Source organism: Lissotriton vulgaris, unplaced genomic scaffold (genome assembly GCF_964263255.1).
Source record: "Lissotriton vulgaris unplaced genomic scaffold, aLisVul1.2 SCAFFOLD_275, whole genome shotgun sequence".
In the NCBI taxonomy this organism is placed as follows: domain Eukaryota; kingdom Metazoa; phylum Chordata; class Amphibia; order Caudata; family Salamandridae; genus Lissotriton; species Lissotriton vulgaris.
Genome location: NW_028252092.1, coordinates 411,817 through 438,553, shown reverse-complemented (window position 1 = coordinate 438,553; position 26,737 = coordinate 411,817). Strand labels below are relative to the sequence as shown.

At 47.0% G+C, this 26,737-nt stretch overlaps 1 protein-coding gene across 1 annotated transcript in view; it reads right to left on the bottom strand.

Annotated features, from left to right (window-relative positions):
- Nucleotides 1–2,167: 2,167 nt before the first annotated feature.
- The window catches only part of LOC147662668 (E3 ubiquitin-protein ligase TRIM39-like), an 81,661-nt gene continuing 57,091 nt past the window's right edge, over nt 2,168–26,737 (bottom strand). Inside the window, exons 5-8 of the mRNA XM_086950998.1 lie at nt 25,892–25,914; nt 24,535–24,650; nt 17,797–17,823; nt 2,168–3,033 (exon numbers count right to left, since the gene is read on the bottom strand). Of these exons, the coding sequence (XP_086807124.1) occupies nt 2,474–3,033; nt 17,797–17,823; nt 24,535–24,650; nt 25,892–25,914 (726 nt within the window). The 3' untranslated portion in view covers nt 2,168–2,473. The remainder of the gene's footprint in view (nt 3,034–17,796; nt 17,824–24,534; nt 24,651–25,891; nt 25,915–26,737) is intronic.

Here is a 26,737-nt window from a genome sequence, read left to right as displayed (position 1 = left end):
AATCAGCAAAGCTCCACTCGCTGCTAGCAGACAAAACCACCTTTAGCACCTGAACACATGCCTGGATGGAAATATCTAATTACAAATCGCTAACCCCAGCACCATACTTAACTATTACGTTCTTGGCCCACAGAAAACTACAACTAATGGCCCTACGTCTAGGTACATTTCCATCCACCATGGACCAGCCATCTTGGTTCCACAACGGGCCTAAAGACTGTAGACTATGAGGGAGCAGTAAAGAGGGCCTTGTCCACCTTGACTGTATTTGTCCGAACTTATCCCAAGCACGAGTCACTTTCCTAAAAAAAAGCCATGAATGCTAGAGGCATAAGAACATGCAGATCAGCAATTATGGCGACCTTGGACTCAACTGACACTCCATTGAATTGCCAACTAATAAAGTTCCTCTTAGCTCATGCACAAGCACTAAAAAGAAACCCTGTGCCCAGGTCGCAAAAAGGAAACAAGACGGCCAACTCAGAAGCAGACCGTACTCCCGAACACAACGCAGAATAATATCAGAACATTGGGAGGAACAATTTACAGAGGCTAATTAATGCTCCAGACTTACTAAACTGTATAATATACACGTTAAAATGTCTATTTTAAAAAAAAAACATACATACATAATTATAATAGAAACAAAAGGCTTTTACCATTTTTAGGAAAAGAAAAAGTGGGAAAAATAATAACTTCTTTTAATCGCAGCACTCGGTTTTAGTAAATGTATTGTAATGGTTTTATTAACTGAAACAAAAAACTTTTGATTGATTGACTCTGATAATGAACATTATCATGTGCTTCCTATGCGTATGCATGTGGGACTACATGAAAATGGGTCTCTGCAGGTGTGCTGTCTGTGTAAAAGCACACGTGTTCTATGTGTAAACCTACACAGCATGTCTCAGTGTGCATGATTCGTGTGCACGCGTGGATCTATGCTGCATGTTTCAGTGTGCAAGCTCTATGGGCACGCTTGAACCTACACTGTATGCCTCCGTGTGCATGCTGTGTGTGCACTCGTGGATCTATGCAGCATGTTTCAGTGTGCAAGCTCTATGGGCACGCTTGAACCTACACTGTATGCCTCAGTGTGCATGCTTTGTGTGCACGCGTGGATCTATGCTGCATGTTTCAGTGTGCAAGCTCTATGGGCACGCTTGAACCTACACTGTATGCCTCCGTGTGCATGCTGTGTGTGCACTCGTGGATCTATGCAGCATGTTTCAGTGTGCAAGCTCTATGGGCACGCTTGAACCTACACTGTATGCCTCAGCATGCATGCTTTGTGTGCACGTGTGAACCAACAATGCATATCGAAGCGTGCATGCTCTGTGACGACATTTGAACGTATGCCAAATGTCTCAGCACGCATGCTCTGTGTGCATGCGTGAACCAACACTGCATGCCTCAGGGTGCATGCTTGGTGTGCACACGCAAACCTACCTTGCATATGTCAGCATACATGCTCAGCCTGAATGTGTGAACCTATGCTGACTGAATGTTTCACGTCCATGCTCAGCCTGCATGTGTAAACTTATTCTGCATGTTTTACCGTACATGCTGTGTGCCCGAGTGAATCTCTGCTGCAAGTCTCTTTGAACATGCTCTGTCTGCACGCGTGAACCTATGTTGCATGTCTCAGCATACGTGCTCTGCGCACAAGTGTGAGTCTATGTTGCAAGTCTCAGTATAAATGTACAGTGCACATGCTTGAACCCACGCTGCATGTCTCGGCGTACATGCTCTGTGCGCACGTGTGAACATACGTTGTATGTCTCAGCGTACATGCGCTTTGCGCATGTCTGAACCTATGTTGCATGTCTCACCATAAATGTTCTGTGTGCACGCTTGAACCTAAGATGCATGTCAGTGTACATGCTCTGTGTGCACGCTTGAACCTACGATGCATGTCACAGTGTACATGCTCTGTGTGCACGCTTCAACCTACAATGCATGTCACAGTGTACATGCTCTGTGTGCACGCTTGAACATATGCTGCATGTCTCACTGTACATGCTCGATGCAAAATCCATGCTTGTTAGCTAATCAATGTGTCCCAAATAATCGGCCTTCAGTGGCCCCGGATAGGAGCAGTGGTGCCACAGGACAGAAACTCCCTGATGAACAGCTGAGACCACAGAAAAATAAACTGCATATTACATAAGGTCACATCAACTCTTAATGGTTTACACCACACTACAACAGCTGGCAAATCCACCACAGCGCTTTACATTGTCTCTAGCGAGCATGTTATTTGTTGGGGTTATTTACTTAAAGGTAAATGCATTCAGTAAACTAAGTTTACAAAGGGAGTGTCCAAAGTGACCAGTCCTCTGAGAAACAATGTGATGGCCCATGATATGTTTGTAGGGCTCAGGCTCTGCAGGGGTAGGCAGCAATGCAGTATTAAAGCCAAATAATGCACACTGATGCAAAGGACACAGAGGTGGGGTAGATTAAACAGATGCTATGAACTCAGGTGTATTTGTTCCCCTGTCATATGAAGCTTGGTGAGTGGGTGGAGCCGCAGAGGAGTGACAGTGTCCCACGTGCAGAAATAAGGCTGAAGAGGCTGGCTGAAGGAGGTAGAAGGGAAGGTGACAAGCTGGCATCTGTCTTCCACGTTGTAAAATGTGATACTTCCAGCCTCAAAGTTCAGAAAAACTCCCACAACCCGCGGGCGCTGTCGTGGACACAGAGGAGTGCCAGGGTAAGCTGTGGTCAGTGCCCGGTACCCATCCCACAGGCCAATCGCCCACACCCCGTTTTCAGGAGAGGGTTCAAAAACCCCTTTCCTCCTCACAGATTCATAACACACTCCAAGGATCCACTCCCTCATCTCCCCCACCTCAACCTCCCAGTAGTGAATCCCTGAGGTTAATCTTGGGAGTCCCAGGACACAAGGGGCATCGAAGCGCTCTGGAGAATCCGGCAGTCCCAGGGTGGCGCGTCCCATTATAACACTCCTGCGGTCCTCTGAGAGGCTGAGGTTGGGATGGGAGGAGTCAGGGTCCAGCACCACACCATCTAGAACAGAGAGGAAAAGAGACACCATCAGAGGAGCAGCAAACCTTCACACTATCAATCACCCAGCATCAAACCATCTACAGCCGAGAGGAAAACAAACACCATCAGAGGAGCAGCAAACCTTCAAATCATCAATCACCACACCATCTACAGCAGAGAGGAAAAGAGACACCATCAGAGGAGCAGCAAACCGTCAAACCATTAATCACCCTAACACGTCATGTACAGCAGAGTAGAAAAGAGACATCAGAAGAGCAGCAAACCTTCACACCATCAATCACCCTAACACACCATCTACTGCAGTGAGTAAAAGAGGCACAATCAAAGGAGCGGCAAACCATCACACCATCAATCACCCTAACACGTCATGTACAGCAGAGTAGAAAAGAGATAGCAGAGGAGCAGCAAACCTTCACACCATCAATCACCCTAACACACCATCTACTGCAGTGAGTAAAAGAGACACCATCAGCGGAGCAGCAAATCTTCACACCATCAATTACTCAGCATCAAACCATCTACAGCTGGGAGGAAAACAAACACCATCAGAGGATCAGCAAACCTTCACACCATCAAACACCCTAATACGTCATGTACAGCAGAGAAGAAAAGAGACACCATCAGAGGAGCAGCAAACCTTCACACCATCAATTACTCAGCATCACAAAATCAACAGCAGAGAGGAAAATGTAGACCAGAGGAGCAGAAAACCTCCACACCATCAATCACCCTAACACAGCATCTACAGCAGTGAGTAAAAGAGACACCATCAGAGGAGCAGCAAACCGTCAAACCATCAATCACCCTAACACGTCATGTACAGCAGAGAAGAAAAGAGACACTATCAGAGGAGCAGCAAACCTTCCCACCATCAATTACCCAGCATCACACAATCCAGAGCAGAGAGGAAAACAGACACCAGAGAAGCAGCAAACCTCAAAACATTAATCACCCTAACACACCATCTGCAGCAGTGAGGTAAAGAGATTCCATAGGGGGAGCAGCAAACCGTCAACCCATCAATCACCCTAACAGGTCATGTACAGCAGAGAAGAACAGACACCATCAGAGGAGCAGCAAACCTTCACTCCATCAATTACCCAGCACAACACCATCTGCAGCAGAGAGGAAAGAGACACCAGAGGAGCAGAAAACCTTCACACCATCAATCACCCTAACACACCATCAACCGCAGTGAGTAAAAGAGACACCATCAGAGGAGCAGCAAAGTCACATCATCAATCGCCCTAACACGTCATGTACAGCAGAGAAGAAAAGAGACACCATCAGAGGAACAGCAAACCTTCACACCATCAATTACCCACCATCAAACCATCTACAGCTGAGAGGAAAACAAACACCATCAGAGGAGCAGCAAACCTTCACACCATCAATCACCACACCATCTACAGCAGAGAGGAAAAGAGGCACCATCAGAGGAGCAGCAAACCGTCAAACCATCAATCACCGTAACACGTCATGTACAGCAGAGTAGAAAAGAGACATCAGAGGAGCAGCAAACCTTCACTCCAATTACCCAGCACAACACCATCTGCAGCAGAGAGGAAAGAGACACCAGAAAAACAGCAAACCTCAAACCATCATTCACCAAAACACGAGGCATATCACAAACTCTTCAAATCATCGCTCCAGCCAATAATGACTAACTCACTCTCCAAAAGCCTGGATTATAAACTCATGAAACTTCATAAACATATCATGAGCTTGAATGTCCAAAAATGGTCTAGTGCATTTTCAGTAGATCTGTGGATCTACCCTGAGGCCAAAATATTGCATGAATAAAGGATTTCATGGCAGAAGTTTGTATTCTGGTATACAGAGAACGCGAAGTTAGACAAGGCTTCCATGTGAAGAGAGAGGCGCTCATGGATTTGTACTCGTTTGGGGGGAATTCTGGGAAATAATTGTAAATGGATATGAGAAATCAGTAACAGTGTATGAGATAAATTGAACCAAGCATCCCCGAAACAAACATCACCGAAACTCAGAACCTTGGAGGAAAAGTCCTTGTTTTCTAAATGTAATTCAGCAAAAACTATAGGAACCTTTCTGGCCCTACAACGCTCAAAGACCTCAGGCTTGTTTCAGGATTTTCTTTAAAATGGGAATAGATCTAGTATTTTGGCAACTCCACCTTGGCAGTCTATAATATTTTTTTTGTATTTGTTTTTTATGTTATGAATGTTTTCAGGTTCAGGATATTTGACCTGTTTGTAGAATTGTTTTCACTAATATAGATGCTTTCTTTTATAAACAATGTATAGATAATGTATGAGAAAATGAATTTACATTATCTTAGGCATGTACAATTCTGACATCTAACACTCATGAACATCTTGGAAAACTAGCAAGTTGTATTAACCTCTTAGCTGCGTCGAACGTTCAGCATCCAGTGCTGAACGTTCAAATAACGAGCGCTGGCCCGTTGGCCAATGGTCGTGCGCAGCACTGGCAAGGTAGTGCTCGCGACGACCGTTGGCCGACGGCAGCGCTTAAGGGGTTAGCACATTAATTGTTTTGTATTGTCCACACACTTTATATTTACTGTAGCACAGTATAAAAAGCGTGTGGTTTAGCAAGTGGCTCAAGATCAGACCGCTGTGACAGGAGATGCTGTAATTTATGGGACGTGAGATCTGATGTTCACTGTTGGCGTGGGAATGTCCCTTACATGCTGTGCAGCCATGCAGGAGACATTCTAAGTGTGTTTCTGCCCAGAGTGCCCAACTACGTGTATCCTGTATTTTGATATTGGCCCTAGCCTCACATTCCTCTAGTGTGTGAGCAGAGGCTTAGGCTTGTCACTTGACACAAGTGCGGCTCTGGACCTGTCCTGTGACCCGCTGGGTCGCACCTAGCACACATCATTTGACTAATGTTCCTTTCATGGGTTTAGCACTTAGTGTTCTGGAATCCACTCTTGTGACCATATGTCTTTATTTATCTGTGTCATTGGAGTGGAGGCCTACTGGCTCACTCATGTAATGTGACACTTGAAGGTGCTTACCGAGATCCCAGCGGTAGCTTCCCAAGTACATGTGGTGCTTGTTTGTGTAAGTGGCCTGTGTGGTTTATGCATCTGCGCATGCGTGCGATCCAGTAATGGAGGCTTGTGAGATCCATTTTTTATGTCCCTGGCAAGGTGTTTACACAGGATAGGTTGGAGTTTGCATTCCCAGACGGTGGAAGTGTATTACTGACATCCCTGAAGCTGGAGGGAGAAGACCTAGACATGAAGGGAAGAAAGATATCAAAAGGCTCCTTCAGAACATCAGTAAGGCCCTATTCAGAGCATGGAGCTGCTGATTAGTCTTCTTGAAACTTTGCACTTTGGCAGCTAGTGATGGTGAAGGGTGGGTATGCAGGCTCTGCTGAGCAAGAGGACCCCTTCGGAAGACAAGCATTTTGTCTTTTCTTGCTCATCCATTCATTATGGCTAATGGCAGCCAGGTCCAGAAGGCCCAAACCTCTTTGTGCCTCTGTTGTGGGTTTGCAAGGATGGAGATTACTTGCAGTGAGAAGCATCACTCTACACAAAGGCTGTGTCTGATGGGCAGCCTGCAGAGGACTCTTGAAAGAAGATCTACCCCTACCGACCTCTGCTAGTATGGACAGTGGATACACATCTCCAGTCTGTGATTCACTGCGTAAAAAGTGGAATCCACTGACCCATATTTCTTTTCATTTCCAAGATCTCTATGATCAAGGAAGGGAGTACTCATGGCAACCAGAGCTGATAACTTCGGATAGTAAGCTTTCAAAATGTACGGGAACATCACCTTAGTCTACCCCTGGCTGCAAAAACTGTTCACCGCTCTTGAAGTCCCTAGATGCCACCCTGCCTATAGGGAGAGAGATAAATATTGCCAATTCTGCAAGAAGAGAGACTGTTCAGGAACAGTGAGGTGCAATGTGACCCCGCTGTGGGGTCTGCCATGAGAGGAACACTACGGAGAGCAATTGGTGCATGCCATAGTTATTAGAAATCTTTAATGACAGGTAATTAAAAATGTATCAATTTCCTACAAAAGTAGAAATGGCCAGTAATTTCAAATAGTTAAAGTGAAGAAGATGGAATTACAAGCAGGATGATAAAGCTTTAAAGTTGAATACAATCAACAATGTCTGTGTTTACTCATTCTTTTTAGAGAACAATGATCTAGTTGCAGCATTTGTCTACTCGTGATATGAAAATAGGCAACCTGTATTTCCAACGGTAAATGAGCTGTAGATGAAGCATTTTGTGTCAACCAATTTTCTGGGACGATCACAAGGAAATTTTTTATTGACTTATTGTGACACCGCCAACTTGATTTCATTCATTTATAGACCTCAATCAATCAATCAATCAATCATTTGTAAAGCACACTACATACCCACTCGAGTCTCAAGGCGCTGGGGGGTGGGGGGGGGGGGGGCGCTACTGATCGAACAGCCAGGTCTTGAGTATCCTCCTGAAGGTCAGCGGGTCTTGGGTCTGTCGTAGGCTCAGTGGGAGGGTGTTCCATGTCTTGGTGAGCGTGGGAGAAGGATCTTCCACCGGTGGTTGTTCTTTGGATGCACAGGACGGTGGCGAGTGAGAGGTCGGCGGAGCGTAGTTGGCACTTGGGGATGTAGAAGGAGAGCAGTCTGTTGAGGTAGGCTGGGCCAGTCTTGTAGGCTGCCTTGTGTGTGTGGTTGAGGAGCTTGAAGGATATCCTCTTGTTGATGGGGAGTCAGTGCAGGTTTCTCAGGTGGGGGGTGATGTGGGGGGTGATGTGGCCGTGCCGTGGTACGTCTTTCTTGTATCTGTCGGGATCTCTCTGTAGATCTTGCGGAGCATGCAGAGGGTGTTGAAGCAGGAGGAGGAGACGGTGTTGACTAGCTTGTCATTGAGAGCGTTGATTTGAGGATGATTCCCAGGTTGCGTGCGTGGTCGGTGGGTGTCGGGTCTTCCCAAAGTGCCATCGGCCACCAGGAGACATCCCAGGCTGAAGGGTTGGAGCGGAGGATGAGGACCTCTGTCTTGTCCGAGTTTAGCTGCAGACAGCTGGTCTTCATATAGATGGCGACGGCCTTCATTCCTTTGAGAAGGTTGGCTTTGGCGGTGATGGGGTCCTTGGTGAGGGAGAGGATCAGTTGAGTGTCATTGGCGTAGGAGATTATGTTGAGGTCATGCTGTCGGGCTACGTGTGCGAGCGTGGCCATGTAAATGTTGAATGGTGCATAAAGAACTAAAAAGGTACGTGGAGACCAACAATATCTTGCACCCTCAACAATCGGGTTTTAGATCTAGCCATTCCACAGAAACAGCCTTGATCGAGCTCTCCGACTCCATGAAAATCTTGCAGGACCAAGGAAAGAATGCCGTTCTAATCCTATTAGACCTCACAGACGGCATTCGACACCATCTCCCATACAATACTGATAGGGAGACTTAGAGATGTCGGAATCTCAGGGGTAGTATTGTCCTGGATTATTTCTTTTCTGACGGAGAGATCACAAACTATCGCCTTAGGCCCCTTCCTATCCAAGGAAAAAAAGATCTCGTCAGGAGTTCCTCAGGGCTCTATTTTGAGCCCGCTCCTATTCAATATTTACATGATCCCTCTCATTGCCCTCATTAAATCATACGGCATACTTGTTACATCGTATGCCGATGATACTCAGCTCATTGTTCCCCTGGAGAAGAACTCTACCACTGCTGAGCAAAACCTTAAGAATTGTTTGAAGGATGTGTTTCTCTGGATGGACAAAAACCATCTTAAATGCAATGTCAGTAAAACAGAGATTCTTCCTATGGGAAAACCACAACATTTCTGTCCCAGTAAATAGTGGCCTGAAGACTCTCCTGCTCCCCCACAAACCGTGACATCAACAAGAAACTTGGGGGTCTTATTTGACACCGAACTTTCATTTGACCAACACGTGAGGAATGTCGCAGGAAGCTGCTTTAGCATCATCAAATCATTAAAGAAATTCTTTGACTTCCTGCCCATCGACTCACGAAAAGCCGTCACTGTAGCCCTAATTCTCGCACGCTTGGACTACTGCAATGGCCTGATGGCTGGCATTAAGAAAACAACCCTAAAAAAACTCCAAAGTGTACAACACGCGGCAGCCAGACTGGTCCTTAAATTGCCAAGAAAATCCTCAGCGTCAGCTGCCCTAAAAACTTTACATTGGCTACCCCTCCACAAGAGGATTGTATTTAAAATCCTGATTGTTGCCTTTCGAGCTTTTCACGGTACTAGCCCGAAGTATCTTATTAAGCGTTTCCCCCATTACATTCCAACCAGGACATTACGATCAGCAGGAGAAAACCTCATTAAATTGACCAAATTCAACCTCAAAACCAAGGGGGTAAAACCCTAACCTTCTTATCCTCCAAGGCCTGGAATGCAATGCCCAAACATCTCAGACGACTCACTCAGGAAAAACAGTTCAGGAAACATCTGAAAACCTGGATCTTCAATCTTCCTGACGAGTACGTATTGACAGCCATTTAACTCTAACCCGCAATTGTTTGCACTCTGTTCTATTAGCGCCAAGATGCTCCTTCCGGAGCGATAGTTGCGCTCTACAAATTTCCAATACAAATACAAATACAAACAGTGTTGGGGTAAGAGAGGATCCCTGGGGTATGCCTCAGATGATCTCGGAGGCTTTGGAACAGAATGGGGGGAGGCGGACGCTCTGGGTTCTACCGGAGAGGAAGGAGGTGGTCCAATCCAGAGCCTTGTCTCGGATTCCTGCGACGTGGAGGCGTGCGCGTAGTGTGCGGTAGCAGACGGTGTCGAAGGCGGCAGAGAGGTCTAGGAGGATGAGTGATGCGGTCTTGCCGTTGTCCTGCAGGGTCCTGATGTCATCGGTGGCGGCGATGAGGGCAGTCTTGTGGCTGTGGATGCTGCGGAACCCTGACAGGGAAAGGTCCAGGATTCTGTTTTCTTCGAGGTATTGGGTTAGCTGTCTGTTGACGGTTTTCTCGATGACCTTGGCCGGGAAGGGGAGCAGAGAGATGGGCCGGAAGTTCTTGAGGTCTCTTGGGTCTGCCTTAGGTTTTTTGAGTACTTCAGCCATACATGTTCCACCTCTGTGAGGGTCCTAAAACAGAAGGAGAACCAACTGCATATTATCTGCATAGTTCTGGAACGCAACATCACACTTCAACAACAGCTGGTTAGAGGCTGAACTTATACATTAAAAAAAAACTAAACACGTCAGGAGCCCTTAGGGATTCTATGTTGCACAATGATGGCTTTTTCAATTTCATATCCAAAGAGGACATTAGCTTTTCTGTTAGATGGTTGGGTTTCCACCCAGCACCGTGACTTTTAGAAACTTCATCCACTGCAGCAATGCTGGGAAGAAGAGTTGGATGAGTAATGCTAGGAGGCTTTTCTCAGTTAGTTCTTCAGTCATCAGTAATTCTAGCAAGCTTCCCTCTGTTGGTTCTTCAGTCATCAGTAATTCTAGCAAGCTTCCCTCTGTTGGTTCTTCCGTGATCAGTAATTCTAGCAAGCTTCTCTCAGTAGATTCCTCACTCATGAGTAATTCTAGAAAGCTTCTCTCAGTTGGTTCCTCACTCATGAGTAATTCTAGGAGGCTTCTCTCTGTTCGTTCCTCACTCATGAGTAATTCTACGAGGCTTCTCTCTGTTCGTTCCTCACTCATGAGTAATTCTACGAGGCTTCTCTCTGTTTGTTCCTCACTCATATGTAATTCTAGGAGGCTTTGCTCGTCAATAACACTATGAAGCTTCTCTCAGTTGGTTCCTCACTCATGAGTAATTCTACGAGGTATCTCTCGGTTGGATCTGCAGTCATCAGTACTTCTAGGAAGCTTCTCTCGGTTGGTTCTTCAGTCATCAGTAATTCTAGGAAGCTTCTCTCGGTTGGTTCTTCAGTTATCAGTAATTCTCAGAAGCTGCTCTCGGTTGGTACCTCACTCATGAGTAAGCATGGGCGGAAAATCCGTTACGCTCGCGGATTTTGCGGATTTTCAGTAAATTCGCAATCCGCGAACGCTCGCAAATTTACCGAAAATCCGCAAATTTGCACGCAGCGGATTTTTTTTTCTTGCTGATACAATTTTGCTGCGTGCGGTGTAAGTTCGCAATTGCGAACATGTAGGTGCGGCGGGCAGCAACAATCTCGCACTCGCGAAATTAAAAAATTTGCAATTATGCACAAGAAATCCACTAGCAAGCAGCATAGACCTTCTGAAAATGATGATTTTTATCAGAATAACTCCTCAGGTTGACATTTGCCTGCCCTTTTTTGGATTTGAGGCCTTTTGACTTTCTTTGGATCACTTTTGGATTAGAAATAAACTTTCACAAGTAAGTTTGTTTGGGGCATTACATTTCCTGTTCTGCAGAAAAACGAGTTTTGCTAAACTGAAAGCACTCAGCAGCAGGTGCAAAAATTCAAATTCATCATTAGTAACCATTCCCTGTAGTGCTTACTGACTGGGGCCCCTCCAGAGTTCAGTTGCTAGTTGCAACAATTGTATGACCCTGCTCTGACCCTCACAGCCGGATCATAGAATAGCTACAAGTAGGCCACAAAGGTCCTGGGAAAAAAAATTGCACTGCAACAGAAAGCAAATTACAGATAAGGAAGCAGGTGCAGACTGGAATTTTAAAACAGAGACACACCTGCTGCACCAATGGAAGCAACACTCCTGAAAATTACTTTATTGTAGTCTTGTTGCAAACTCAGCACCGACCTGCAGTAAGACTATCACATCACCTTTCTACTGTGCAAATGGATTACAGATCAGTCTTGGGCGTTACAATGCTCATGTTCACAGCAAGCATGAAGTACGAAAAACAACTCCAACGAGAAGAACAGCAGCCAGTTAAACAAAAATAACGGATGATCAGATTTTTATCTTTCTCTGTTAGAAACATTCCCTGAAAATTGGAGACCTGATTCCCAAAAGTATTTCCGCATCAGAGATTTAAATGGGTCCACAAATATCCAAATTCACAAGTGCAATTTCACGTAAGTGATTAACAAAATGTGAATTTGTACTTGTAATTTCATTCAAATACCTCAAAAAACTATACAAAAAGACAGAAATAAGTATACCTCAAACAAATACACACATTATGAAATCATTTCTTTAGTTTACAAACTAAACATATATAGAAAACGACATTTTGATTATAATGGTAATGTTGGAGTTTTTCAAAATTTGGGAGCAATATACTAGGCAATATACTAGGCCACTGCATCTTTAACCACCCACCCATTGCATGGCCTGCGCGGCCAATGAAAATACCTATGCAACTCCCAACCATAACACTTGTACAAGTGTGACTCTTCAGATTATTTCAAGCCCAAAAAGCTATAAGAATGGCATGGGTGTCAGGAATTCATTGTTTTTAATGTATATTGAATTAATAAACAGCTGTTCTGCTCACCTCTAAATTACACAGACAGAGCCACCATGTGGAAGACGGTCAGTGCCAGTGTGCCCAATTAGGTGACAGTGCAGCTCACCGGAAACCACCTGCTCAAATTAGGCACTGGTGCTAAGGTTACAGGGGAGAGGGACGTTGGTTCAAGAAGGTGTGGAAGAACAAAGGGGAGATGTGAAAGATGAATGGGGACCGGAGAGGTGTAAGATACAAATAGACAAACATTTGAATGGAGAGACTTGATGTGAATGAGAAGTGCTGAGGGGCATGGGAGGTGACTGGGCCAGAGAGGCCATGGGATAAATGCGAGAGACTGTTGGAGATGAGGGCAGTGAAAAGGCAGGATGGCAAGAGGTGATTAAAGGTGAAGTGAGAGGTTGAATGGGGAGAGTTCAGAAGTTGTAAAAAGGGGTGAAAGAAAATGGCCTTCAAAGTGAGAGAGGGATCCGGGGTTGGGAGAGAAGAGAGGGATGGAAGGGAGAGGGTGAGAGGAAAGGGGCATGGATAAACTGTTTATCTCTACACTAAACCGCCAGGGTTTTAAGGGACCCCTGCTTCTCCCTGCCAGGGACAGGTGAGCTTCTATTGTGGAGCACGTATTCCTGTGGAGTGGAAGGCCCTTCACAAAGGTTTACTAGAAATCTTTCTGATGTTAATTGCTGTATTTTGGTTATAAACTGGTACTTATGGGGTGAAATCTTTCCTCACTGTTATGTGTGTAAACAATGTCAAAATAACTACGCAATGCTATCCCAAAATATACGCAGCATCACAACATTATTTACATTTTCTTCCCACACAATTTAGTCAAGCCTGTGGTGTACTCTGGTCTTCACCTGCCTCATAATTCCAGTAGCCCTGCTTACAGGTTTAGAATTTTTTGTCTGGAGGGGGTCCTTACACCTTAAAATGTTGACAGGGGGGTCTCGGCATCCAAAAGTTTGAAGACCTCTGAGCTAGGGGGACGGGTATCCTAGTTAGGAGTTCCCTCCCCCTGGAATTAGATGATACAATTCTGGATGACAGGGGACGCTATGCCGCCATCACGGGTAGGTGGGAAGAGAAGACGATCTCCTTACTCTCTGTGTATGTTCCGCCAGGCCTGCAAACAATGACCTTTACTGATTTGGGGAGAATAGTGTTGGGACTCCCTGAGGGCATTTTTGTTATGGGCGGAGATTTTAACTGGGTTGTCTGTGGTAGGGAGGACCGCAGCCCTCCCAGGGATCCTGCGAGATCGCAGTCTTGGTTGGGTGACTTCTTGGAGACACTGGGTCTGGTGGATTGCTGGAGACTGATGCACCCGTGACAGGCACAATACACTTTTTACTCAGGTGCACATGGTAGCCTAGCTAGGCTTGATTATGTCCTCATGCTGGCGGCTCAGGCCGTCTCGGTGAGGGAGATTAGGCACTTGGCCAGGGGTATCTCGGACCACTCCCCACTGTGGCTTTCTATTGATATACAGTTGGGCGCCGAAGGTCAAGTGGCCCCGATCAATCCCTGGCATCTTCGTAACCCTAAGACCCGGGCTGGCTTGGTCAAGTCTATAGACCATTATTTTGCCGAAAACGTGGGGTCTGTGTCCTCCTCAATCTCTTTGTGGGAAGCCTTCAAGACGGTAATCCTTGGTCAGGCACTGTTGTTGATTGCTTGTGCAAAGAAAAGAAAGAATGAGGAGGTGGTACGGCTGTAGGCCGAAATAACTGAGCTGGAGGGAGAATTGGAGTCTAGTATAACACATGATAAGTTGCACGTTCTTAACCTCAAACAACTTGACTATAGGGCCTTGGGGACTGATGCCGCTAAAGCTATGAATCGTGAGCAGCAGGGACGGCTGTATGATGTTGGAGACAAAGGGGGAAGCTGGTTGCCTGGTTGGATAGAAAGGAGAGATTGAGTCATGTGGTTCCCGTGATTGAGAGAATGGATGGAGTGCGAGTTGTGGACGCTGTGGAGATAGTGGAATGTTTCGCTGAACACTTTCAAAAGGTATATGCGCCAGTCTCAGACAGGCCAGAAGAAGACTCGCATTTGTTGCTACGAGATATTGCACTGCCTTGTCTATCCGATTCTTATAGAGAGCTGATGGATGCAGAGTTTTCCGACGATGAAGTAGCACTCGCCATCCGCTCCATCCACTCCGGAAAAGCTATGGGTCCGAATGGTATCTCCATCGAGCTCTACAAGCTACGACCAGACAGAATGGCGCCGTATCTCCGTTGGATGTTTTTGGAGTCGCGAGACGTTGGTTTCCTTCCCCGGGATCAACGACTTGCATCCATTGTCATGATCCATAAGGAAGGGAAACCTCGGGACCGATGTACGTCTTACAGGCCAATATCACTTTTAAATGCAGAACCTAAAATTTTAGCAAAACTGCTGGCGAACCGACTGATAAAGGTGATCAGCGATTTGATACATCCAGATCAGTCAGGGTTTATCCCGCATCGCAATACCGCATTGAACCTGCGTCGTCTTCATGGCGTCCTGGCGAGAGCGGAGTTGCTGCGTGAACCGGCCATCTTGGTCTCCTTGAATGCCACGAAGGCCTTCGACACAGTGGAATGGCCATACCCGTGGGCTGCTCTTGCAAAGTTTAGTTTTGGCCCAGGGTTTATTAGCTGGGTTAAACTCCTTTATGAGGAACCAATGGCCCAGGTTGTGGTGAACGGTAGGGTCTCGGAGTCCTTTGATCTCGGGAGGGACACGCGGCAGGGGGTGCCCATTGTCTCCATTGCTCTTCGCCCTTGCCTTGGAACCCCTAGCCGCTTGGCTGCGGTGGGAGCCATCACTTAATGGTATAAGGTGGACCCCTGATTTCGAAGATCGAATATCACTCTACGCGGATAATATTTTGCTTTACCTCACACCCCCCCGGAAGTCATTAACAGTATTGTTTGACGTGCTTAACTCATTCGGGAAGAATTCTGGTCTGGTGATTACCTGGATTAAATCCTGTGTTTATGTCCTTACTGGAGATGTGCCCCCCCTGCCGTGGGTTTGCCCGATACAGGTATCACAGATTGGTTTTAAATATTTGGGGATCTTCATCTCACTGGACCCTGCTGTCCGATATGAGCGTAACTTACTTCCCCAGCTCCGGCAGCTGAAATCTGACGTGGCGGGCTGGTGTGGCCTGCCGTTGTCCCATCTTGGGAGGGCGGCCCTTTTTAAGATGATGTCTTTGCCACGGTTTTTATACGCCCTTCAAAACACGCTTGATCTCGTACCGGCGAGTTATTTCCGTGAGGAAGAGAGTTTACAGAGGCAGGGGCGGGCATCCTCGTATCGCCCTGGCTAAATTGACATTGCCTTGGTACGACGGGGGCATCGCACTACCGGATATCAGGCGCTATTACTGGGCATCTCAATTGTGCGCAATCAATCACGCAATGTATGGCCCCATGCCAAATCCCATGTTTGAAATGGATAAGTGGCAGTTGCCAGGTGGAGATTACAACAAGGCGCTCTACGCTAAATCGGTTGAAAGGAAGCTATTAGGACCCACTAAGATTGCAGTACGAGTGTGGCATAGTGTGAACGCAGCAATGGAGTGGTCGGATAAATTGACCCGGGCGACCCCGCTCTACGTCGCTGAAAGATTGGGTAGCTTATGGAAAATGAAGGGCTTTGAGAAGTGGGATCTCATCGGTATTTGTAGGGTTGGAGATCTTTGGATTAAAGATAGGATAAAGACCTTTGAGGAGCTACAGTTGGAATATGAGCTTAGTGACAAGGAGTTTTTTCGCTATATGCAAATCCGCCATGCGCTGTGCTCGGTTTTTCCGGACGGTGTCGCGATTCCGAAATCTTCCCCTCTCGAAGATCGGGTACTGGATGGACATATTCCGGACAGCACCATTTCTTTGATATATAAAAAACGAATTAACGACCGTACGGATTTACTTATGCAACTCCGGGAGGCTTGGACCAGCGATGGGCTGGAATTGGATGATGAGGATTGGCAGGCTGCGATATCCTCTCCTAAAGAGGTCACGATCCCGGCCCGTCTCCGGCTGGTGCAACTCAAGATCCTACAGCGGATTTATATAACGGGCCCCCGTCTACTCCGTATGGGTTATTCTGTGGATGAATTGTGTAAGCGTGGGTGTGGTTCAATGGGTACTTTCCTTCATATCATATGGGAATGCCCGGAAGTGGTTGTGTTTTGGAACTGTGTACATGCAGTTATGGAAGAGGTTACAGGAGTTTCGTTGTTGCCCGAAGCCCGGCGTTGCCTGCTGAATGTCTGGGAAGAGAATGATTACAATGTTGCACAGACTCAATGGGCTACCCTTGGGAACATGATAGGTAAGAGGGACATAGCACAATTGTGGGGGTCCCAAAGAGCACCCACGGTCACAGCTTGGAAGGAAAACATGGACTGATGCATGTTTCGGGAAAAAACGGTGTATGTCGCTCGTGGCAGACCGAGGAAATGGGGTAAAATTTGGAACCAATGGAATTCATACCGGGGGAGGTGTGTACTCCCCCTTTTGTAGATAGTCCGGAAATGTCGCAGTCTCCCTAGCCGAGCATTCCTTGTACTGTTTAGGTCTTTGCAGACACGGTAGTCTACTATCTCTCTGCACCCCCCACTCTCTCTCTTTCCTTCATTTAATATTGAAACGAAAATTGTCTAATGGCGTGGTTTCTTTACCCCCCTGGAGCAGACACCCATCGATATCACTTATCTTGCCTTGTTAGTTCTTGTTTATTTATTGTTTATATTTAGATTTATATATAAAATAGAATACAAAACCTTAATTTCATCCTGTGTGTATATCCTATGCCTAATAGGAACTGTATGCTGAATCGCTGCCGAACCCCTGGGTTGTCGGCTGAAGAGCTGTATTCTACAATACCATATTTACCTATAACTTAAGTGGCGGCTGGCTCCAGTGGTTGTAGGCCTATGAATGTACTATTGCTGAAATGAACAATAAAGGTTTTTCACAAAAAAAAAGTTTTTCTTTTTTCCAGAAGCCTAATCCACTTCTAAACTCATTTATCAATTCAGACACACTTTGCAAATTAGCATATGTGTTTCGCAAATATAAAAAAAAAGCTTTTAGACTGTCGCATTTCCTTTGATTTATAAATCTTAGGGTCTTCTGGACACCTTTGATTAAAATACCAGACATCCTATGGCTACACCTGTGAGTGAGATGTCAGACATTCTGTGGCTACACCTGTGATGGAGCTCCCAGATATCCTGTGGCTACACCGGTGAATGAGAGACAAAATATCCTATGCTCCACTTATTTGAAGTCTTTGGGAATCGCAGGAGGGGGGTGGGAGCCTGGTGTATCATAAGGAATAGTGAGCCTTACCTGCAAATAGACTGCTCCGGCGCCACTCTGGAAATGAAAGAGGAAATGAGACGATCAAACCAGGAAAACAAAAATCACCTTTCGAAATATAAAATGCACAATCACGGTTAAATGACACAAACAGGTGGAGCAGAGACAAATGTCTGTACATGAAGAAAGCTTTCTTGGAGATGTTTGTTATATATGTCACAGCAGGAGACCTGAAATCCGACCCTGGCTTCCCCAGTGAACTAACCGCCTGATTTATATCTTGGCGGTATCAGTACCCTGTTGCAACAGTGACAGAGTACCTATATGGTCTAATTTGGCAGACCATAGGTTTGGTTACATCGGGCACTACTCCGTCACCGCTATAGCCAAAGTTCTTCGATGGCCCTACAGCGTAAGGGCTGTTGGAGAAATTAGGATGGGCGGAGATATAGTCACTTTTTTGTTTTTTTACTGTCTGTCACCACCAGAAAAACCCTGGTGTGATGGACGGTAAAATAGAAAAAACGCCTCCCCCACCCCTTTCCATGGCAGGCATTTATATTTTTATTTTTAAAAAGTAAATCCTGTAAGGTAGCCCAATGTCATCCTATGGGATAGGTAAGCCTTACAGTAGCGGAAAACGAATTTAGGAGTTTTTCTCTAAGTGGAAATGTAAAATGTAGCATGTCCCACTTTTTAAATACAATGCACTCTGGCCTCTGGGCTGTTCAGGGCTGACCTTAGCAGTGGTATATGTATGAAAAAGGAAGGTTTAGGCATGGAAAAAGGTTGATGTTGCCAGGGCGAAATATCTATGATAGACCTGAGACATGTTTAAGTGCTACTTTATTGTGTGGTACAATGAGTGCTGCAGGCCCACTAGTAGCATTTGATTTACAGGCCCAGGCCCTGGACACACGCAGTAGCATATACTGGGGAGATATAAGTAAAGTAAGTGTGCCAATAAGGTGTAACCCACTTTTACCATGTTTTAGGCAGAGTGCACTGCACATTAGCACTGGTTAGCAGAGGTAAAGTGCACATAGCCCTAGATATCAACAAAAACAAAGTTCAGAAAAAAGGAGGGGTGAAGGCAAAACATTTGGGGGAAGACCACACAAAGGATGTTAGGTGTCACACTCCGTTGTGTTTAGATCTTCAACAGCTAGGCAAGGCTTGTGTTTTGGATCAGCCACTACCTTTCAGCCCCTACCACACGGTTTCAAAGTGGCCTACCTTGATCACCTGTACCTCAGGTTTACCACCCTCCTTCTGCAAAGAACTGAGAGGAAATCCCTGCAACAGGGGTCTCTCTCCTCACAGGCTTTGCTAGCGCATCCTCAAAGGGCATCAGGTTGCTAGTTTGACCAGTGGTAGCCTACTGTGAGTGGCCCCACATCTCTAGTCTGAGGTAGGCTTATATTTCCTACCTGTCCAGGGTGTGCATTGTTACTTGTTTTGAACGGTATCTACAATGCACCACACTTGTCTCTGGAATGTGCTTTGCTTCACTGTTCTGAGGAGTCAGGTCTGAGGAAGCAAGTTTTGGCATGGGGATGGTATGTGACAGTGGTCGTTGTGTTAGAAGTATTGTAGGTGTGTATTTAAGTGTATGTATGGCAGGGTGTGGCGAGCAGGTGTAGCATTTGTAGATTCCAGACGTGTACATTTAGAGCGGTCTTTGTAGATGGGGGGTGGATGAGGATGAGCATGAGGATGTGGATGTGGGTGGGGTGGGGGATGTATGTTAGCAAGACCACTGAACTACCTGGTTGGTAGCACTGCTCTCCCCATGCAGCTCCACCATTGTGGGACTGCCCTGGAGACCAAGCTCTGTGTCAGGTAGGTGTTGGAGGCCCTCCTCCACCCGCAGGCTCCTTCCTGTGCCTCATCCATGGTGGTCAAATGAAAGAGCACCCTGCTCTTCTTTTATTCTGCAATGTTTTCGGGTTTCTGTGCCTGTTTTTTTTCTTTTTTCTCTTTGATTGCCCTTTTCTCTTTTACTCCTCTGTTTTGCCCTCTCTGTTTTGCTCCTTCTGTTTTCTCTCTATTGCGTTTTCCTGCACTCCCTGCTGTGCTGCCCCTGTTGCCCCTCCCCCCCAGCATCTTGCTCCCGCTCACGCCTCCCAGCTGACCACCCTCCTCCCAACCCCTACTTAATGGCAGCCGCTGCACGACAGGAAGATCAAGAGCAAGATCACTGTCAGCTCTCGTCATTGAGCAACACTCAAGGCTCAATCTCCTGCAGACACTGCTGCCGCACCTTCACCCAGCAGCAGGACCCAGCCCACCGGACATCAGTGCACATAAGTGACTGAACTTCATCCTCCTCAATGTACGCTCGCTGCAGCACAGACACGCCATAGAAATCTGGGACCTCCTTAGCTCTCACGCATCCAACGTTGCCTTCCTCACAGAGACCTGGACCAATGCCAGCTCAGCACACTGCCATCCCCGATGGATACAAGATCCTGAGAAAATACCACCCCACCTGCCGAGGATGAGGAATCTCCATCATCCACAAAGCTCCCTCTGCATGACAACCAGCAATCAAGAGGATGCCTCGCCCCACATGTAACACATCCACTTTCAGATCCAGACCAACTCCAAAACGACGCTCCACGGAACCCTCGTGCACAGACCACCTAGCCCTCACTCTTCGTTCACCAACATCATTGCTGACCTCATTGCACCCCATGCCCTCGTCTCCAGAGACTACATACAACTCACAGACCTAAACTTCCACCTGGACAACCACAATGACCCCAACACCACCGCCCTCCTAGAGAACCTCACCAACATAGGACTGAAGCAACCTGTCTCCGCCCCCCACTCACACAGCAGGCACACACTCGACCCCATCTTTACAGGACATCCATTCCTTCTTAAGTAAACACACCACACACAAGCATGCAACGTCCCTCCCTCCCAAGACCTCCACAATAGACTCAGCTCCTTTTTTCACCTCAAGATCAAGACAAGGTACGATAACTTTGACGCCCAAGACCTCTACACTGCCTCAAACCCCACTCCCAGCAATGCCACCCAACAGACTCTACTTACTTGGACCCCACTCAAGACAGAAGAAACCTTAAAGACCATGAAGAGCATCCACTCCAGAGCACCTTCAGACCCCTGCCCACCCCATATCTTCCACAGGGCCGCCATAGCCATCGCACCTGGTCTACGTCGAACGATTAACTGTTCCCTCGAGACCGCAACATTCCCAGACAACTGGAAGCATGCTGAAGTCAAACACCTCCTAAAGAAACCCTCCAAAGACCCGACGGACCTCAAGAACTTCAGGCCCACTGCTTTCTTTCATAGCCAAGGTCATTGAAAAGGCCGTCACCACCCAGCTAGAATACTTCATCGAAGCCGACAACATCCTAGACTCCTCCAAATCTGGATTCTGCAGCAACCACAGCACCAAGACCGCCCTCCTCGCTGCCACAGACATCTGTGCCCTCCTCGAACAGGGCCAAATAACAGCCCTTACACTCCTGGACCTATCAGCAACCTTTGACACTGTCTCCCACCGCATACTAGCCACCAGACTCCACGACGCTGGCATCCAAGGAAATGCCCTAGAATGGATATGCTCATTCATCACAGGCAGAACACAGAGAGTAAGGCTCCAGCCCTACCGATCAGAACCAACAGAGACCAGATACGGAGTACCCCAGGGATCCTTCCTCAGACCTACCCTCTTAAACGTCTACATGGCCCCCCTGGCAACCATCATCAGAAACCAAAGATTCAACATAGTTTCCTGTGCCTATGACACCCAGCTCATCCTATCCCTCGCCAAGGAACCTGACAATCTCCAGGCACAACTTCCAAGAAGGGATGAAAGCAGTTGCAACCAGGATGAAGAACAGCTGCCTGAAACTTACCGCAGAGAAAACAGAAGTCTTCGTCCTCAGCTCCATTCCCTCCATATGATACGACACCTGGTGGCCTCCCGCCCTCAGAAACCCACCCACCTTAGCAGACCACACAAGTAACCTCAGCATCATACTGGACTCATAGCTCACTATAAACAGCCAGATCACACTGTTTCCTCCGCATGTTTCAACACCTTCCGCATACTCCGGGAAACCTTCAAATGGATACCCGCCGATTCCAGAAAAATGGTCAAACATGCCCTCATCATCAGCAGTCTGGACTATGGCAATGTGCTCTTTGCCGGAATCAACAACAAACTTCTCTGCAAGCTCCAGACCGTTCAGAATGTTGCAGCCATACTGATCCTCAACATCCCCTGGCACAACCACGTCATCCAACACCTCGACGATCTCCACTGGCTCCCCATCGAAAGAAGAATAACTTTCCAACTGCTCACACATGCCTTCAAGACCCTCCACAACATTGCACCGCAATACTTCAACAACCATCATTCCTTCCATGCCGCCAAGAGAAACCTCAGTTCAGCCAACCTCTCCTTAGCCACCATCCCACACTCCTACTGGAGCAGAGCGGGTTGAATGTCATTCTTCTACATCGCAGCCATGACCTGGAACAACCTCTTGCTCCACCCCTGGCAAAGCCTGACACTGCAGCAATTCAGAAAAGACCTCAAGACCTGGCTCTTTTAATGACCCCAACGGAGCCACCCCCATCCCCCCCAGCTCCTTGAGGCCCTTATGGGTGAGAAGAGCGCTTCACAAACCCCTGATTGATTGATTGATTGATTGATTAATTGATTGATTGATTGATTGATTGATTGATTGCATGTGCGGGTGGGGTGGATGTGAATATGGGGGTGGAGTGTAAAATAATGTGGGGTGGGGGTGGCTGTGGATGTGGGGGTGGATGTTGGGGTAAATGTGGTGTGGATGGGGATGTAGATGAGGATGTGGGGGTAGTTTGGATGAGAATGTGGAGGTGGATGTGGGGGATGAGGATTTGGGGTGGATGTGGATATAGGGGTGGATGTGGGGGTGAATGTGGATGTTGGGGTGGATGTGTTGGTGGGTTGGAGGAGGATGTGGATGTAGATGTGGGGTAGATGTGGGATTGAATGTGGATATGGGGATATGGATGTGGGGGTGGATGTCGGGGGATGTGGAACAGGGGGTGGATGTGGCAGTGGAAACGGATGTGAGGGCAGTAGTGTATCCTGCTTGATTAGACAGTGAGCTGGTCTGCACCCTGCAGCTTCGTGGTTACGTTCAGTGATGCAGTGATAGATTCAGGTGTCGTCACCCATGTTCTGATGCAGGTAAGAGCTGCAGGAGGGTATGGCCACATGGATCAATGGAGAATGTGTAGATGTTAGTGGCAGGAGGTAGAACTACAATAGAGAGAGGTGGGTGTAACGTTGAGACTATTACGCGGTGACCTTTGGCATCTGGTGGCTGTGAATAATTCAAAAACAATCCATGGTTGGGTGAGTCATCATGGACACATGTAGGGTGCCACCACCGACAGAGGCTGACCTTGGAGTGCTTATCTACATGGGTTTGGAAACATGCTCCCAGAGAGGGCATTCCTACTAGGATGAGGGTCAAGCCAGAAGACAGGTTTATGGAATTACCAGAAAGAGAGGTGGAGATTTGGAAAGAGGTATGTCCGTTTTCAGCCTCTTGCCAAGCGCGAACAGCAAAAAAGCGCATTATATAGACAATAAAACAGTATGATCAGTTGTGTTTCGAGAGTGCACTTTGCACATAGCTCTATGAGGCAGTTTACTGGTTGTAGGGGTCAGTTTACTGTAAGGATCAGAGATTCGTCCCTGGTCCATTCCAAGACAAGCCTGCTGGTCTGTATTTAGGGTTCGTTGTTTCAGGGGCATCAGTTCCTTCGACTCTGAGAAGATGTGGTCTAGGACTGGGAGCAGGGTGGAAGTGGAACAAGTTGTGTAGCTCTTTTTCGAGACCAAGTGATGGAGCAGATGTGTCTGGAGAGTGTGGGCCAGAGTTTGTTGATTCTCAGAGTAAGGTTCCTCCTCTGGGTGGGTTGTACAACGAGCAGGGATGCTGTGGTATTCGATTGGAGACCCCGGGAGTGGAAACATCTGATGGGCTTGGGTTCCAGATTTCATTCCTTAAAAACTGAAACACCCAGATAGTTTACTTCAATTTTCTGTGTGTATTTGATGTTTAAGAGCTGCTCAGTGCTGGATAAAATGACTCACCTTGCCTGCCTTCGCACGATGCTGGCAAGGAACCAGTAAACATGTGAAAGACCAGCATTGAGGCTAGATATGCTTTTCCCAGTGCCTCAAAACAGTTTAGGATATGTTTAATAAAATGCTTATTCTGCATTGAGTGAGCATCTTCACATTACAATACGTGCTTGATCCGGGTACCACGAGGATGCTGCTCTTCGGGAAGGACCAGCTTGGGACGAGGCTCCGTACTATGCCCCATGCACTTCAGGTGGACAAAGCTGCTATCGAACCTGTCTGGGTAAATAAACATCTCTTTCCTGACAATCCTTCCATCAATTATATATGTATATATATATATATATATAGTGTCCACAAATGACATGATGTCCCAGCATCTCATGGGTTCATGACAAAGTCTAGGCCATGCCCCTCACCCACTATCCACACAGAAAGGCTTGGTTCAGATCTGAAGACCTCCTCACCCACCCTTTGAGTGTCACTGGCACATGTTGGCATCACATAGACTCGGTCTTGCTATGATGTCCACCTGGTCCCAGATTCATGACAATGCTCAAGTGGTGTCCACCATGCGGCAGGTGCACACAGGGTCTCAGCAGCTATTGCAATTAAGTTCATGGACGGGTTTTACTCACCCAAGGATTCGATGATACTTTTCTGAATCTCAGCAGATTCTTCACTGAAGTAGCGCAGGATTTTCGCATGCTCCTTCGAACCTAGTCGCTGCTTGATGTCCTTCAGCGTTTGAAATCTAAAGGAGAGAGAAACAGATGCCACAACATGAAACCATCGACATGGAGGTGAGAGAAGGAAGGCACAAGGGGGCCACTCTGGCAGGTGGCAGAAAGATGGCACAAGGGTGCACCCTGACAGGTGGCAGAAGGATGGCACTAGGGGGCACTCTGGAAGGTGGCAGAAGGGTGGCACAAGGGTACCACTCTGGCAGGTGATAGGATGGCACAAGGGTGCACCCTGACAGGTAGCAGAAGGATGGCACTAGGGGGCACCCTGACAGGTGGCAGAAGGATGGCACTAGGGTGCACCCTGACATGTGGCAGAAGGATGGCGCTAGGGGGCACCCTGAGAGGTGGCAGAAGGATGGCACTAGGGTGCACCCTGACAGGTGGCAGAAGGATGTCACTAGAAGGCACTCTGGAAGGTGGTAGAAGGGTGGCACTAGGGGGCACTCTGGAAGGTGGCAGAAGGGTGGCACTAGGGGGCACTCTGGAAGGTGGCACACGGGTGGCACAAGGGTACCACTCTATCAGGTGAAAGGATGGCACAAGGGCACCACTGTGGATACAGGAGTTTAATCTGAGATGGTGAGTTAATCTCCCCAGGGTAAGGAAGAGGAGGAGGCTCCAGTCCAATCACATGATCTAAAGCCAAGCTGGACCTTTCAACATTGGAACATTTGCAGTAACTATTTCAACTTTTTAAAACGCGTAACATCTTTTTTTAAGTTGGACATGCTTGTTTTAAAGGACATAAAAGATAATTCAAGAATTTAAACATGTTTGACAATAAATACCTTTTAAAATGTGAGTGAAAAAGAGAATAAGTACAAATAGTAAAAATTTCCCGAATGTGATATTGTTTTTGAAAGTTATAATCTGCCACCTTAGTCGACAAAGCTGTTTCTTGGTACGAGTCTGGATCAAATATGGAAAAATTCCACTTACGCACGCAAATTCTAATCTTCAATACCTCTCACAATATGGTTCTGAGGTAACGTATTCACTTGGAAATGCAAATTGACCACTGTCTTGCGGTGTCTCCGCTTTACCTGGGTGGGATTTAATCCATATTTTTTTGCCAGATTCTTTCCTTACTAGTTCTAGTTGGATATGCTGATACTTAATTGGAAGGAGAAAGAGACTGTTTTGATGGCAAGGCTGGCTAACTTGTTCATTCGGTAAACAGCAGTCATGTCTTGAATTCCACAGCTTATGCTACACAAAACCACAAACAAATAAGTAAATCAGTTCCTACCTGCGCAGAGCTCTCTGCATGTCCTAGAGGTAGAACAAAAACACAACAGAAAAGCATTAGTTACCTCCCGGTCACTTGTAATCATCCCACACACATTTCAGTCCTGATCAGCCTCTGTGAGACCCATGTGGGAGAGAGTGTTATTGTAGACTAGGTTTTACATGTCTTCCGGCTTGCGGTCTCAACACACCTGTCTCACTCACCACAACCTTCCTATCCTGAGGACGCCCCGACCCATGAGTTGAAGGTAGGCTTAGAATGCGGAGTTCTGGCTTACACGCAGCGGAATGAAGACGTGTACTACTGCTCTCTGTGTGTGGCGTGGTTATTGGCGAGTACCTGGGCTGGTCGGATGCTACACCATCCACACCAGGTGAGGCTAGAAGGGTTCATGAATGAGGAAGTAGATCCCATGTACAAAGACAGATCCCTCACTTCTGAGGGTTTGTTGCCCTGTAGATGCTCTGAAGTCACTTCAATCACTGATCGAGAGTTGTGTTCTACGAGCAAAGGGCGAATATTAAACATCAGCCCTAGTCATGCAAGTCAGCCTCAGAAAGCGCCTTGGTAAAGTGCTGTCCAAGCGCCGACACGTGCCGTGGAAGTCCAGTAGACACCAGCCCAAAAAGGACTTTAAGACCCCTTTGAATCTGATCAGGCTTTTTTTCCTCTTGAAACAAAGCAAGTGATTGCGGAAATTATTGTCCATGTGCACTTGACATCAACACCCAGAGGAACAAGCGAATCAACAACAAGAGCATCATACAGGGTAAAAAAGAGAAAGAGGTAAGTCTCTCCACCAAGAGCCAGCAGGCGCGCCTCTAAAAAAGACAGATCCCTCTCGAC